The sequence below is a fragment of the Cryptomeria japonica genome, chromosome 6, assembly GCF_030272615.1.
Source record: "Cryptomeria japonica chromosome 6, Sugi_1.0, whole genome shotgun sequence".
Lineage (NCBI taxonomy): Eukaryota > Viridiplantae > Streptophyta > Pinopsida > Cupressales > Cupressaceae > Cryptomeria > Cryptomeria japonica.
The window spans coordinates 386,327,596-386,342,636 of NC_081410.1; the positions used below are offsets into that span (position 1 = coordinate 386,327,596).

Sequence of the window (15,041 nt, forward strand, 5' to 3'; positions counted from 1 at the left end):
TTTTTAATTTTTTATAATAAATGCCCTGAAATATTCTATATACTCAATTGAAATAAATAAACTTTAAAGTTTTAAACTCAAAGCTAGATATTAGTTCAACAGCCTTCAAACAAGGGAAAATGTGTTTTTAAAATAAATCATGGACACCAATTTGCACCTCAGATTATGATTAAAGTTTTAACTATAAACTTCATTCTTACTTATTTTAAATATATAATATGTTTATTAAAATGGTCTGGATGGTACTACTAGTTCTGAAGAGTGCCACAGTTTTTTTAATCCATGACTTGATATGCATTAATAATGGCTCTGTATGAAAAGTATATTTGCACAAAAAATACAAGCTTGACATCACAAAAATAAATATGATGAATTCATTGCATTATTAGAATGAAAGGAGATGCTTGCTTCCGGTGAAATTTTAAAAAAAACAAATTTTGCACACCTGTAAATTAGAGGCAATGCATTTGACACTTCACAGTCAAGCCAATCTCTAGTTCATATGTTGCATTATCCATATAAGAACCCTGACAAGATGGCATCAAGCGTATCGACATCATCTTTGCCATCCTACGACTCTTTTTGACAAAAAATTCAACTACTTCAGGATCACTGTTGGTTTCAAAATGTACAAAATTACCAACTACAAGTTCATCCTGGAATAACTGATTGCTTTCTGGGTTCAACTATTTTTCATTAAATCATTTTGATAATGCTGCTATTCTGAACAATTGCCATTACACAAACATTGCATTCAATTAAATACCTTCTATCAAAGGCACACTCATTATTGCAGACATACTTACATCAGTGCTCAATACTGCTTTCAGCTGCACAGTGTGCTACAAACCATTTTTTATTTAATATCTCAGAAAAATAGACCATGACTACTTCAAATGACGGCAGGTGATAAACTGACATAAAAAAGAAATGCTACTATAGGTAAAGTGTGGGAAAATGGTTGGGATATTTTACAATATAGAAGCAATATAGGGGCATCATCAAACAATGCTTCTTAGATGAGAAGAAAAACAAGTATAGGTGAAATGTGATAGTTAGAGGCAAGATTAGAATTTACATTACCTGGTCAGTGGCTGACATAAGAACGTTTTGCGTGTACCTAAGGTATTACGTCAATAGGCATAATCATAGATAGGATAAAGACTTAAAGTGCACGACTGTCATTCTAATTTGGATGGCGATGGTGATATAGCATTACGAGGATTTCCTATACCAAGCCGCTGAAACCATTGTGGTAGTCGGTTCCTCCGTTCATTACAAAAGAGAATTTGACATATAGTCAGTGTGCCATCATGTAGAAGAGCAGCCTCAAATTGCTCAAGGATCTTCACAATGTACCAAAACTCTGGTCTCTTTTCTGGGTTTTGGGCCCAACACATCTCAATTAGCTTTGCCATAGCAAGTGGACAATTTTCTGGAAGTGTAGGCCTAACATTCTGCAATTAAAAAAACAAAATAAATTATCAGTGAAGTAGGGAACAAGTGAGCAACCTTTTGTAGGTAAGTCTTGCACCTTTACCAGTCCAAACAATACTTTGATTTTTAAATCTAATCTTCTGGAAACAAGCTGCTACATAATTTTTCAAAAAACCCTATAACTACTATTGAATAAAAGGAACTATCACTTTATAGTATATGGTATACATGCACATGCTTGTATTTTATGGATTATAACAGGCAAAAAAAAATCAGATACAGAACAATTAAAGGAAATATCAAATAAACCTTGTGCACCACAGCAAAAGCAGCTTGCACGGGTGTCATATCTTCATATGGTATCCTCCCTGTAGCAATCTCCCACAATACAATGCCAAAGCTGTAGACGTCAACCTTCCTGTTGTATGGCTTATGGCTAATCATTTCAGGTGCCATCCAGCGATATGTGCCTGGATCTTCATTCAAATAATCACAGTTCACTTCCTCACAAGCTATACCAAAGTCCACTATTTTCAAGCACATGTCTTCTGTAAATAACAGATTCTCTGACTTCAAGTCTCGGTGGATCACCCCTTGTGAGTGCAAATATTCCATACCTCGAGCAATATGCAGAGCCATGGATACAAATTCTTTCAAGGCTACTGATCCAGGGTCCCTCTTATGCAAAAAGGATCTCAGAGAACCTCCTGATAGGTATTCTGTAATTACACAGAAAACTGGAGGATTTATACAGGCTGCCACTAACTGCAACATTCAATTCTGGATGTATCAGAATAACTCTTATCTAGCAATCTAGTTGTAAACACTGTAGATCAGCATCTACACGTCGTATTATAATAAATGCTATTAGGAAAGAATTTAACGATGAACATTTTGGCCATTTATATTAATCAAACGACAGTAGCAATTTTTTCAATTTATGAGTGTTGCTTTGGTCTGGAAATGAGTGCCTTGAAATTAACCTAGATAACATTTTTTTAATAATATTTTCTATATGAAATTTTACAACCAGTAATTTATTCTCTATGCACTTGCTTTAACTGGGGAGGGGTGTTTAATATGAATTCAGACTAGAAATTTTGGTGCATATATTATGTACATAAATACCTTGTCAATAATCAATATATGTAATCGCTTGCAATTTAAATAAATACAAGAAGTGTCAGAACAAATCTAAATGTATTTTCTGAATGTAAACAATCATAATTTTGTCCCTGTATTGTGCTAAGAAATTGTAACTGAGCATATTTTATAAATCCGTCAGAACAAATCTAAATGTATTTTCTGAATGTAAACAATCATAATTTTGTCCCTGTATTGTGCTAAGAAATTGTAACTGAGCATATTTGATAAATCCAAGTAATAAAAGAACTCACTTCAAAGGCAGCTAGGACTGATACTGTAACTTGTATTTTCTAATATAAGTTAATAACTAAAAAAAATTCAATCAAAGCATACTTTTAAACTGATACAGTAATTTATACTTGACTTACAATTCTTTTATATTGTTCTACCAGCACTCAACTGTGTAATTTTTGAGTCAAACTCATTGACCCATATTACATGAGTTGTGGTTCACACAAACCCATATCTCCTGAGCATATGAATGGTTCACCTAGCACTCATTGCATCTAGGTGATGCTCATAGGGGTGAAGCCTCAAGACTCCCTATGAGGTCACCCATTCCAACACCACTCCGAGTCAAGCATGCTTAACCATGGAGTTTCCCCCAAGATTAAGCCTATGATGATTGTAGTGGTGAAACATCAGGTAGCATGCTTGAATCAAAGTAGTACTATGATAGGTGACTTCCCCATGATGAAGGGCTACTCTACCCTACAACACAACACAAGAAATGCAAGAGAAAATACTTGCTTCTTATTACTTCAACAAGATAGAAAATTACAATATTCAAAACTCACAAATATTAGCCAATTTGGCTTTACAAAACTGCAAGCTGGAGCTACAAGCCTTGCTACTTAAGCTATGTATTGAAGGACTCAACACCGAATGATTAACAACAAGCCCAAGCCCCAGATTTATACTATATTTTAGAGAGGGAAACCACTCGTGGTATTACAAAACCATGGGCAACCACCTCTTGGAAATCCCACACCCCCTTGAGATGAAGAACACATGGCCATCAAGAATTCTAAAACACAGCCAATAGATGTCCCTAAAACTTTCCCAAATGGGCACCTAAAGAAGTGACTGTTGAAATTCCCAAAACGGGTACCCGAAAAGGTGTCTTTTTCCATTCACTTTGTAACCCCCAAGACGTGGAAGTATGACTCTTCCCCTTCCTTAAAAGGAATGCCTAGGTGAGGGATTTTCTCATTTTTACCTTATATATAATAAAAATATGTGTTCCCACTTGAAAATTGCATTTGCCTATAGACATAGGCCACAAATATTAAATAATTTTAACTTCCTATATCCCCTTGAACACTTTCCAAGGTACAAGGATACTTATAGTAGCTTGAATTTAATTTTATTCACCTAACCTGTAATATCCCCTAATAAATTCCTAGTCTAAGTCTAGACTAGCATATTAATTCTTTTATATTAGTTTTCAATTTACTAATATAAATTAATTAATTAATAAATGATTTTTGTAATATTAATTATTTTATATTAATTATCCATTTGTTAATATAAATTAATTAATAAGCTCTTTAACTATTCGATAGTTTATCGATAGTTCAAAATAATGGAAACGGGCTTATTGGTTGGTTGGATTCAGTTCGGAAACAAGTTTTCTTGAACTACCTTCGAGGTTGATTTAAGGAGGAGGAAGAGATTTGGAAAGGGAGGAGAATGAAAGATTGTGAAACCTGCGTGTAGGGACACACGTTTAGATTAATTTTGCCTTTCGTCAATTGGTAGACTGGCCTATTGGTCGCATGATTCTAGAGTAGAATCGTTATTTACTGAAGCACCGTGAATGTCTTTTACGGAAAGACCTCTATGTGTATGATGCGGGTGTGTGTGTTTTCTTACATGTGAAACTGGGAATACTACCGTCGAAGGCTTGGTGAATGAACCAAACGCGGAACTCAATGCAAACCGTCTCCCCGTGCCTCTATAACCCGATATCGGGTTTGTAGCATGTGGATATTAACGCTTGTTTTAACTGTTAATGCTGCGGTGTGGTGTGGAGGCTGCAGCCATCGCGTGGAGAAGTTGGAAGTGCTCCCCAACATTTTGCATACCATGAAGACTTCGTGTTTCAAACTTGTTCGTATACGATGATTTTCCAGTGGTACAAAGTTCCGGGTAAACTGTCTGCAACCGTGGTGTCTCTTTCTGTCCTGTCCATTGAAGAATATCTTATGACCCTTTGGTAGCGTTCTGCAACAAGTTTGGCATCAACGTGTAATTTATAATCGACAGTCACACCTTATCTATCAGGTGCACCATGAACCCTTCTAGTTAACTGTTCGAATGCTTAAATGTATAGATTCCTAATGTGCAATGAATGTAAAGACAATGTATGCCCACTACAATACTTATATAGAATTAAACTTATGAACTGAACAATTTGTAGTTACAGAATTGTGAAATATTGATGTCTGAGTTTCAGTAGAACAACATTTAATTTGTTTTTGTCCAAATACATCCTTACAAACTCTGAGAATTTCATTTATCAGCAAATACATTAGTTGAGGATTTTTACAGTGGTATCAAAGCATTTGAATCTTGCCAGCCTGTAGGGTGTTTTTGAGTTGAAAATTCTATGTGTAGCTGAGTATGCACCAGGGAAATTATAATTTCCGGAATACTAGGGTCCGACAAAATAGAGATCAAAACTTTCCTTTAGTACAAAGTAGCTCTTCTATTCAGTTTCAAATTGAGGACAGCCATACTGCAACTGACGAAGAGATTATTTTTGAAACAAACAATATGGGGGAACCTGAAAACAATAGGGATCTCATAGCTGCTTTAATCAGAAGTCAACAAGATATGCAGGATAATGTCAACAGAATGACTAATTTAATGACCCAATTTATGGCACAAAATATTAATCAGCATCACAATAATGGAAATAATCAACACCAAAATGTTGGGGCAAATAATGGGGGTAGAGATGAGCATTTTGTTAATAATAATCAGCCAGAAAGAACAGGAACAGCCAGACCCTTTATGCCAACTTTCACTGCTAGGAATGTGCAACCAGAAAACGAACCGACAATTAGAAAATTACAGGATGAGATACACCATGATTGGTTATTATCAGGGGATGATTTTAGATCAACAATGACATTTAGAGAATACCTGGATGTCAGAATGAAACATAGGCCAAGAGGACAGCGAGGGAATAACAGTGAATTATAGAGGAAAATCGATAAGATGTCTATTCCTTACTTTGATGGGTCAAGGAAAACTACAAATAGGGCTTGGGTGCAAAAACTTGACACCTATTTTCAATTAAATCCTATGTTGGAAGATGAAGCAATCAAATACGCAGCATTACATCTTGATGGTGTAGCACATGAATGGTGGCACCATGGGCAAGTAACTTTGGGTCATAATCAAATTATTACCTATGTTGAATTCATTGAGAAACTTAGTGATAGGTTTGATTTTAAAGATCCTAAACTTCATATAGAAGATCTAACTCAGCTTAAGCAAACTGGAACTGTTGAGCAATACATTTCTGAATTTGAAAAGTTGGCAGTTTTAGTAACTGAAATTTCAGAGAGACACAAAATTGTTATATTCATAGATGGATTATCTGGTTCACTCAAAGGATGGGTTAAATCTTTAAATCCTCCTACTTTACAGACAGCCATTAAAAGAGAAAGGGAATTGGAACCTTCTTCAAAAGGGAAAACGTTTAATAAAGGACCACCTCTTAAGCTAGATAAAGACAAACAACCCTTTAACAAGGAAAATTTCCCTAATAACAGGTTAGATAAAGAAGAAAGGGAAGAACTCAGAAGAAAAAAACTTTGTTTCATCTGTAGAGAATCATGGCAGCCAGGACATAGATGTCTGGGAAAGGGGAAAATTCATTACATTGAGGTTATGTTAGATAGTGAGGATGAAGAGAATGTTGAACCTAACATAGAACTTGCATCAAAGAACACAGAATCAGAGACAGTAAAACAAGGTGAAGGGGTAATCACTTCTATGACAAGAACACCACATTATAATATTTTCAGCGTTAGAGGAGTTTTAAATGGGCAGCGGGTGGTTGTTATGCTTGATAGTGGTTCTACTCATAATTTTATAGATGCAGCTCTTGTAAAAAAGCGTGGTTTGCAAATTGAAAAACATGAAGGTTTTGATGTTAGAGTAGCAGGTGGCACTAATTTATCCAGCACTCATAAGGTGCCTCAATTGAGTATTACCCTTGATAATTATACTATTACTGATGATTTTTATGTGATTGATTTGGCTGACACTAATGTTGTTTTGGGTATTCAATGGATGGAAACCTTGGATGAGTATACTCAGAGTTTCAAAAGATTGGAATTTTCTTTCAAAATTGATGATAAGAAAGTAATACTTCGTGGAATGTCTAACGATGGTCCCAAGATCGTTAGTGCTAAAAGAATGGAGGCTATATTCAGACATGGAGATGTGGCATGGTCGGCACAATGTTTAATCTCTAACAAGGTATCAGGATTTGAATCGAGGTCTTATCAAGATGATTTGTTAAAAGTATTAGATTCACATCATGTGGTTTTCAGTGATATTCCTCCAGGAGTCCCACCTGATAGAGGATTTGAACATACCATTGAATTAGAAGAAGGTGCCAAACCAGTTATCACAACTCCTTACACACATCCTAAAACATTCAAGGATGAAATAGAAAAGGCAATTAAAGAATTGTTGGATATGGGACATATCAGACCTAGTTCTAGCCCTTTTGCATCATCAATAGTACTGGTCAAAAAGAAGGATGGAACTCTTCGTATGTGTATTGATTATCGGGCTCTTAACAAGAAGACGATCAAAAACAGGTATCCAATTCCCCGTATTGATGAGTTGTTAGATGAATTACATGGTGTTGTTTATTTTTCTAAAATCGATTTGAGGTCAGGATATCATCAGATTAAGTTAAGAGATCAAGATATTCATAAAACTGCTTTCCGTTGTCACTATGGTCATTATAAATTTTTGGTTTTGCCGTTTGGTTTAACAAATGCTCCGGCAACATTTCAGTCTTGTATGAATCATATCTTTAGCAAACGGTTGAGGAAATTTTTGCTAGTTTTCTTTGATGATATATTGATTTATAGTAAAACCTGGGAAGATCACTTAAAACACATTGATCTAGTTATGGGTATATGGTATCTCAATCACTTTATGCAAAGGCTTCTAAATGTGAATTTGGAATGACATAAATTTTGTATTTAGGGCATATGATCAGTGCTACAGGTGTACAAGTTCATCAGGAAAAGATAAGAGCCATTTTGGATTGGCCACCACCACCAAATCTTACCGAGTTAAGAGGATTCTTTGGTTTATGCAGTTATTACAAGCGATTTGTCAGAGGTTTTTCACAACTTGGGGCACCGTTGACAGATCTTACCAAAAAAGGGGCTTTCTGATGAACTGAAGAAGCACAATTAGTTTTTGAGAAACTTAAAGAGGTAATGAGTTCTTGCCCAGTACTTGCACTTCCTGATTTTAATCAACCTTTTGTTATGGAATGTGATGCTTCTGGTGAGGGAATAGGAGCAATTTTAATGCAAAATAAACATCCTATAGCTTATGAAAGCAGGAAACTTAGTAACCTTGAGAGATTGTATTCCATTTATGACAAGGAAATGTTGGCAATCATGCATGCAGTGACAAAATTTAGACAATATTTGGTTGGTAGCAAATTTGTAGTAAGAACTGACCATAATAGTTTGACATATTTCTTGGAACAAAAAAACTTAAATGACTGGCAGCAGAAATGGATCAGTAAGATCCAAGCTTATGATTTTCAAATTGAATATGTGAAGGGTAAAAACAATGTTGTTGCAGATGCATTTTCTAGGAAGCCTGAATAAATGCATTATCTGTAGTTACTACTGATTGGAAATATCTATTGTTGGTTGAATACTCTAAGGATTCTTTAGCATGTGATTTGCTAGATGGAAATGTACAGGATGACAAATATAAGGTTGTAAATGATGTTATCTATTACAAGGACAGGATTTACTTGGTTTTCGGTTCAAAGTTGAAAGAGAAAATCCTCCAATCAGTGCATGATATTCCTTTAGCAGGGCACTCCGGATACTTTAAAACTTATCGACAAATAAGAGAAAGGTTCACATGGAAAGGATTAAAAAATGATATCCTTCGTTATGTCAAGGAATGCACCACTTGTCAGCAAAATAAAGCAGAGCATACTTATCCTACAGGTTTATTACAGCCGCTGCCAATCCCAGAATGGAAATGGGAAAGTATATCTATGGATTTCATCTCAGGTTTACCAAGGTCCCAAGGTAAAGATTGTATTTTTGTTGTGGTTGATAGATTAACTAAATTTGCACACTTCTTTTCTATCACTACCGGATTTACAGTTGTTCAAATCGCAGACCTATTCTTTAGAGACATATTCCGTTTACATGGATTACCGACGAGTATAATCAGTGATTGAGATAGTAGATTTTTGAGTATATTTTGGGAAGGGTTTTTCAGATTGACAGGTACAGAATTGAATCACAGTACCAGTTATCATCCACAAACTAATGGACAAACGGAAATAGTGAACAAATGGATAGAAGGTTACCTTCGTAACTACGTAGCAGGACATCAGAAAGCTTGGATTCATTGGTTGTATTTGGGTGAATATTGCTATAATACTACATTTCATATGTCAATTGGTATGACTCCTTTCAGGGCATTATAAGGTTATGATGCACTCTCCTTTCTTGATCTTGCTTTTGACAAGAGCAATGTTCCCAAATCTCGTGAATTGCTTCAAGATTGCCAAGATATTTTGAAAGCACTTAAAAAGAATTTGCAATGTGCACAGAATCAACAGAAAATTTATGCTGATAAAAAGCGAGTCGAGCGACATTTTGAAGTTGGTGAATTGGTATATCTAAGGTTACAGCCCTACCAGCAATCATCCCTTAAGCATAGTGGTGCTGAAAAATTAAAGCCTCGGTTTTATGGACCGTATCCGGTTGTTCGGAAAGTTGGCATAGTAGCATATGAACTTGAATTACAAGCAGCTAGGAAGATACACAATGTATTTCATGTATCTTGTCTCAAAAAGGCTTTGGGACAGCAAATGACCATGTCAAAGGAACTACCCCCTATGAATGATGAAGGGAAATTGGCAATGATTCCTGAAGTGATCTTAGAGTCCCGGGACAGCATTTGCAGAACAAGACTATCCGGGAATATCTAATTAAATGGAAGAATTTGCCCTTAGATGATGCTACATGGGAAAATGAGAGTATCCTCCAGCATTCTAATTTACAGTTGCTTGTGGGCAAGCAACAAGAGGCAGGGGAGTCTGTAATATCCCCTAATAAATTCCTAGCCTAAGTCTAAACTAGCATATTAATTCTTTTATATTAGTTTTCAATTTACTGATATAAATTAATTAATTAATAAATGATTTTTATAATATTAATTATTTTATATTATTTATCCATTTGTTAATATAAATTAATTAATAAGCTCTTTAACTATTCGATAGTTTATCGATAGTTCAAAATAATGGAAATGGGCTTATTGGTTGGTTGGATTCAGTTCAGAAACAAGTTTTCTCGAACTACCTTCAAGGTTGATTTAAGGAGGAGGAAGAGATTTGGAAAGGGAGGAGAATGAAATATTGTGAAACCTGCGTGTAGGGACACACAATTAGATTAAGTTTGCCTTTTGTCAGTTGGTAGACTGGCCTATTGGTCGCATGATTCTGGAGTAGAATTGTTATTTACTGAAGCACCGTGAATGTCTTTTACGGAAAGACCTCTATGTGTATGATGCGGGTGTGTGTGTTTTCTTACACGCGAGACTGGGAATACTACCGTCGAAGGTTTGGTGAATGAACCAAACGCGGCGCTCAATGCAAACCGTCTCCCCATGCCTCTGTAACCCGATATCTGGTTTGTAGCATGTGGATATTAACGCTTGTTTTAACTGTTAATGCCGCGGTGTGGAGTGGAGGCTGCAGCCATCGCGTGGAGAAGTTGGAAGTGCTCCCCAACATTTCGCATACCGTGAAGACTCCGTGTTTCAGACTTGTTCGTATACGATGATTTTCCAGTGGTACAAAGTTCTGGGTAAACTGTCTGCAACCGTGGGTGTCTCTTTCTGTCCTGTCCATTGAAGAATATATGATGACCCTTTGGTAGCATTCTGCAACAAGTTTGGCATCAACGTGTAATTTATAATCAGCAGTCACAGCTTATCTATCAGGTGCACCATGAACCCTTCCAGTTAACTGTTCGAATGCTTAAATGTACAGATTCCTAATGTGCAATGAATGTAAAGACAATGTATGCCCACTGCAATATTTATACAGAATTAAACTCATGAACTCAACAGTTTGTAGTTACAGAATTGTGAAATATTGATGTCTGAGTTTCAGTAGAACATCATTTAATTTATTTTTGTCCAAATACATCCTTACAAACTCTGAGAATTTCATTTATCAGCAAATACATTAGTTGAGGATTTTTACATAACCTTAACTGAATTAAAACAAACAATATTTTTGGTTAATGCAAGAATGCTCTACGCCCATGGATGCTCCTGCATCACCTCACAAGTCCTGATACTTCACTCCTATGAGCAACACTTGGATGCAATGAGTGCCATGTGGACCATTCGTGTTCATGAGAGATAGTGGCCTTGACCTTGACCTTGGAAGAAACTCCATGGTTGAGTATATGTAAATCAGAGTAGTACTAGGATGATTGACCTCTTGAGAAATCTTGATGCTTCACCCCTATGAGCATCACTTGGATGCAGTGAGTACTAAGTGGACCATTTGAGCTCAAGAGAGATGGGTGTATGAGGAGCACTACTCATGAAATATGAGTCAATGGGTTTCACATAAAAACTATGCAGTTGAATCCTGATAGAACATAATTTGATAAACTGTAAAAAATACCTCCGAAAAAAATCTAAGATACTTTATCAGAAAATGTTATTTTTACTTTACAAAATAATCATCTTGCTTTCATTCTAAGATACTTCAAAACATACCTGGACAATATTTTTATGATAAAGGCGAGACAAGATAGTAACTTCTCTATTGAATTGTTTCTCTAGTCGACTTGCCAGAATTTCATTTTCATCGCCATCAGGCTGCCTGATGACCTTCACTGCAACAGGTTTCTCATTGTAAAACCCATGATAAAGTCTGCTATGTGCCCCACAAGCAAATTTCTGACCCAAAAACAGCTTGGATAAGTCCACCATCCATTCTTGAGCTGATTCTACAGCTGTCATAGAATCACCTGATTGTTCGACATAACTGGACCATGAATTTCTAAGTTGACAATCTTTGCTAAAAAAATCTGGGCTTTTCGATGGTGAAAAGAAGTTGAACATAGGAGAACTGGGTGAAGGAGGGGTAGAAGTTCGGATGGACGCACTCTTTGGTTTGCGGCCTCTGTCATAGTGTCTAACCATCGATGAGGTCTTATTCCACATATTGTCTGGGGGTTTTCTTTGAGGAGATAAAAACCTCTTGCTCTTTGACTTGGCATGATTGAAAATGTCTGAAACGGCAGATTGAGGTTCTGGGGATGGGCATCTCCTGTTGAATGTTTTCTGATTTGAGAATGAAAAATCTACGGAGCTGGCTTTGGGTAATGATGATTTTGATTTTTCTAATGAGGGGGGCAGTAATGGAGGGGCTGGCTTGATTGATCCGGACATTATCGGCCGAGACATCAATACTTCACGGGATATCGGAAAACTATGTTTTTCTAGAGGATCCAGCCTATAACACACGGTGGGAGAATACTTTGCCCGTAGCACCCATGATGAGTAATTCTGGGTGCTTGTAGTAGATCTGTCATCCTTATTATGTTCTCCCATTATTAGCAGGACCGCAAGATGGCCCAGGGATCAGGCTTGAGATGATGAATTCTTCCTGCAAATAATAGTTAAATAAAACCTCTCAGTCCATTCACATTCAGCTATCACAAAAATATCGTTTCAAGAATGGCTACTTCTAGCTAGCAAACATCAATGGCTATCCTGTATATACTGATTTGCAGCGCCTTTAAATTCAATTTAAGCATTATGGTTCTCCTTCTACAAGCATGATCTGTGGTAATATGTTACCGCCTAATGGATTCCATCCTGAAAAAAGCGGCAGCACTTGCTGCTATATTTCAGAAAGGCTTCCAAATTTACAAAAAGGGTTCCAAAATTTTCCTTTCCAGTTGAAGAAGCGGCAGCAGTAGGTGATTATCCTGTGGCTCCATCGTATATGGCTCCCGTAAGTGCCCTAATGAGATCATGGCTCTCATTCCCAAATTGCAAATTTCAACTTCCATGTATAAAATCCAATCCAGCAGTTATAAAATCACACTAATAGATTCAGTATAGACCCATAAAAGCTATATGATGCATCCCAATTTAGTTACAATCTACGTAACCGAACCTCTAATTGCAGAAATTCTACACATGTAATTTGATCGTTTCAAAAATACCCACATACACAGAACATCTCAGGTTGCCCAACCCTGAGAAAATCCCTCCTAATAGCACCCAAAATCAAATTTTGGGTATGTGGGTAATCTCCCAAAGTCAAGGAACTTCAAAAAAATGAGCTTCCTCCCCAAGTCAAGAAAACAAAAAGAATAATACAATTGTTCAATAATTCCTTACCTTTTATTCCACACCGCCATGGCCGTCCTCAGTTCTGTGGAAGAGAGAATACATGTGGGAAAATCTCATCTATCCATCCCAACACCAAAAACAAGCTTGACCAGCTCTTCTTGCGGTGGTGAAAGAAGAAAACGTAAGCGTTTGTATCAGACTCTATTTTAACTTGAGATATTGGAACTCTTGCCTTCACATGTCACTGCGGAAATAACGCTGCGTGTGCATATGCGCTGAGAACCATAAGCAGATTAAAAAAAAATAGGGAGAATTTCTAAAACCAAGAGAAGTTGACTTGTCACAGCCGTCCGTACGGCCAGGCAAATTTTGCGGTCAAAAGCGAAGAAGCCACACCATGTGTCATGTACTGGATGCTTGTGTACCTCATGCCTTGGATTCTCCTTTCCTTCACCATTCAGTTAAATTCTGGGATATCTAAACTTAGTCTAAATCCACTGGTTTACTTTTAAGTGTTTCTATATTTAATTTGGCAAACAATGTACTTTAATGAAAATAACTAATTAAAACTGAAGCGTATGGTGTATTAGACTTTTATTATTATATTTATTTGTGTAAAAGTGTATTGATGAGATTTAAATTCTTTTTCAAAAAGATTTCTATTGGATAAGGATAATGTTAATAATTACTTTACTCGCAAAATTCATCTTGGATTAGTATTCCTAATTGAGTAATTTTTAAAGTTTTTTAGGAAAATACATGTTATTTTATATAAATGTGAATTTGATTAAATTAACTTTAACAAAATATTTTATTTTCTAAGTATGAGTTATTTTTCAAATTTCAAATAAGAAGTAAGAGTATTTAGCTTGCTAATAGAAGAATGGTGTCAAATGAATAAGGTTATTGAATCTCTTTGTGTCAATGAGGTGTCTTAGTGTCTCCACTAGATCTATATCTTGTGAGGGATAAGTTTGAGGATTTGGAATGAAGTTGTAGGCATGGATTTGTACTTGTGTTTGTCAAACCTAACTTGAAAATGATGTGTATGAATCATCAAAGACAAGCTCACTCATAATTTGTGTTGACTAGATAGGTAAAAAAACATTTATTTTTTGAGTCAATAATATATGTACTAGTAGGGAATTATATAGACTACCCTCTTCGTGATGAAGAAGTGCCCTAAGGATGGCAAGAATGTTTGTTCAAGGTATAGTGATGTGTTTGTCATTTTTCGTTAACTGTTAATATTTTGATGAAGTTCATTTAAAAAAATTCAAATGAGTTCAAAAAGAGCACATCTAAGTAGGGGAAAGGACCCAATAGTTGAGCATGTACCAATTGTTGTGAGGGTTGTTGATACCTTTTGTTCCAAAAATTGAAGAAATAAAACCTATTGTTTGAAACAAAAAATATCAATTTTTGTTAGGAAATGTACCAACAGTTGTTAGGAAATGTACCAATAGTTGTTAAGAAATGTACTAATACTGTAAAAAGTAACCAATCGGGTGATGCCATTTCAGCTGCACAACTATTGGGGTCTCTTTTCCACGCCTATTGGTCTCACTTTTTTGGGGGGTTGTTTTGGACACCTTGGCAAAAAGCATGCTGATGTGGCATCATATTTGATGACATGGCCCTAAAACCTTAGTTATAAGCAGGGGACTTGCCAAGTAAGCTGCTGTAAAAAAATCGGAGTGATTTGAATTTTCCAAGTAGGATTTTGAGAAGCGCGAAGCTAGGGTGCACAACTACTGGGTCCTTTCCCCTAGATGGTCTTTTATTCAAAGATCTATTTTAGTTGATTTATGTCAATCTCTCACACT

General features: G+C 36.1%; 1 protein-coding gene across 1 annotated transcript; it reads right to left on the reverse strand.

The window, feature by feature from the left end:
• Positions 1 to 360: 360 nt before the first annotated feature.
• On the reverse strand, positions 361 to 13,709 carry LOC131067370 (serine/threonine/tyrosine-protein kinase HT1). The gene is made up of 4 exons (XM_058002337.2): positions 13,264 to 13,709; positions 11,626 to 12,520; positions 1,747 to 2,202; positions 361 to 1,457 (listed from the first exon to the last, which is right to left on the reverse strand). The coding sequence occupies exons 2-4, from the start codon at positions 12,463 to 12,465 to the stop codon at positions 1,182 to 1,184; spliced, it is 1,572 nt and encodes a 523-aa protein (XP_057858320.2). The 5' UTR covers positions 12,466 to 12,520; positions 13,264 to 13,709; the 3' UTR covers positions 361 to 1,181.
• Positions 13,710 to 15,041: the final 1,332 nt, after the last annotated feature.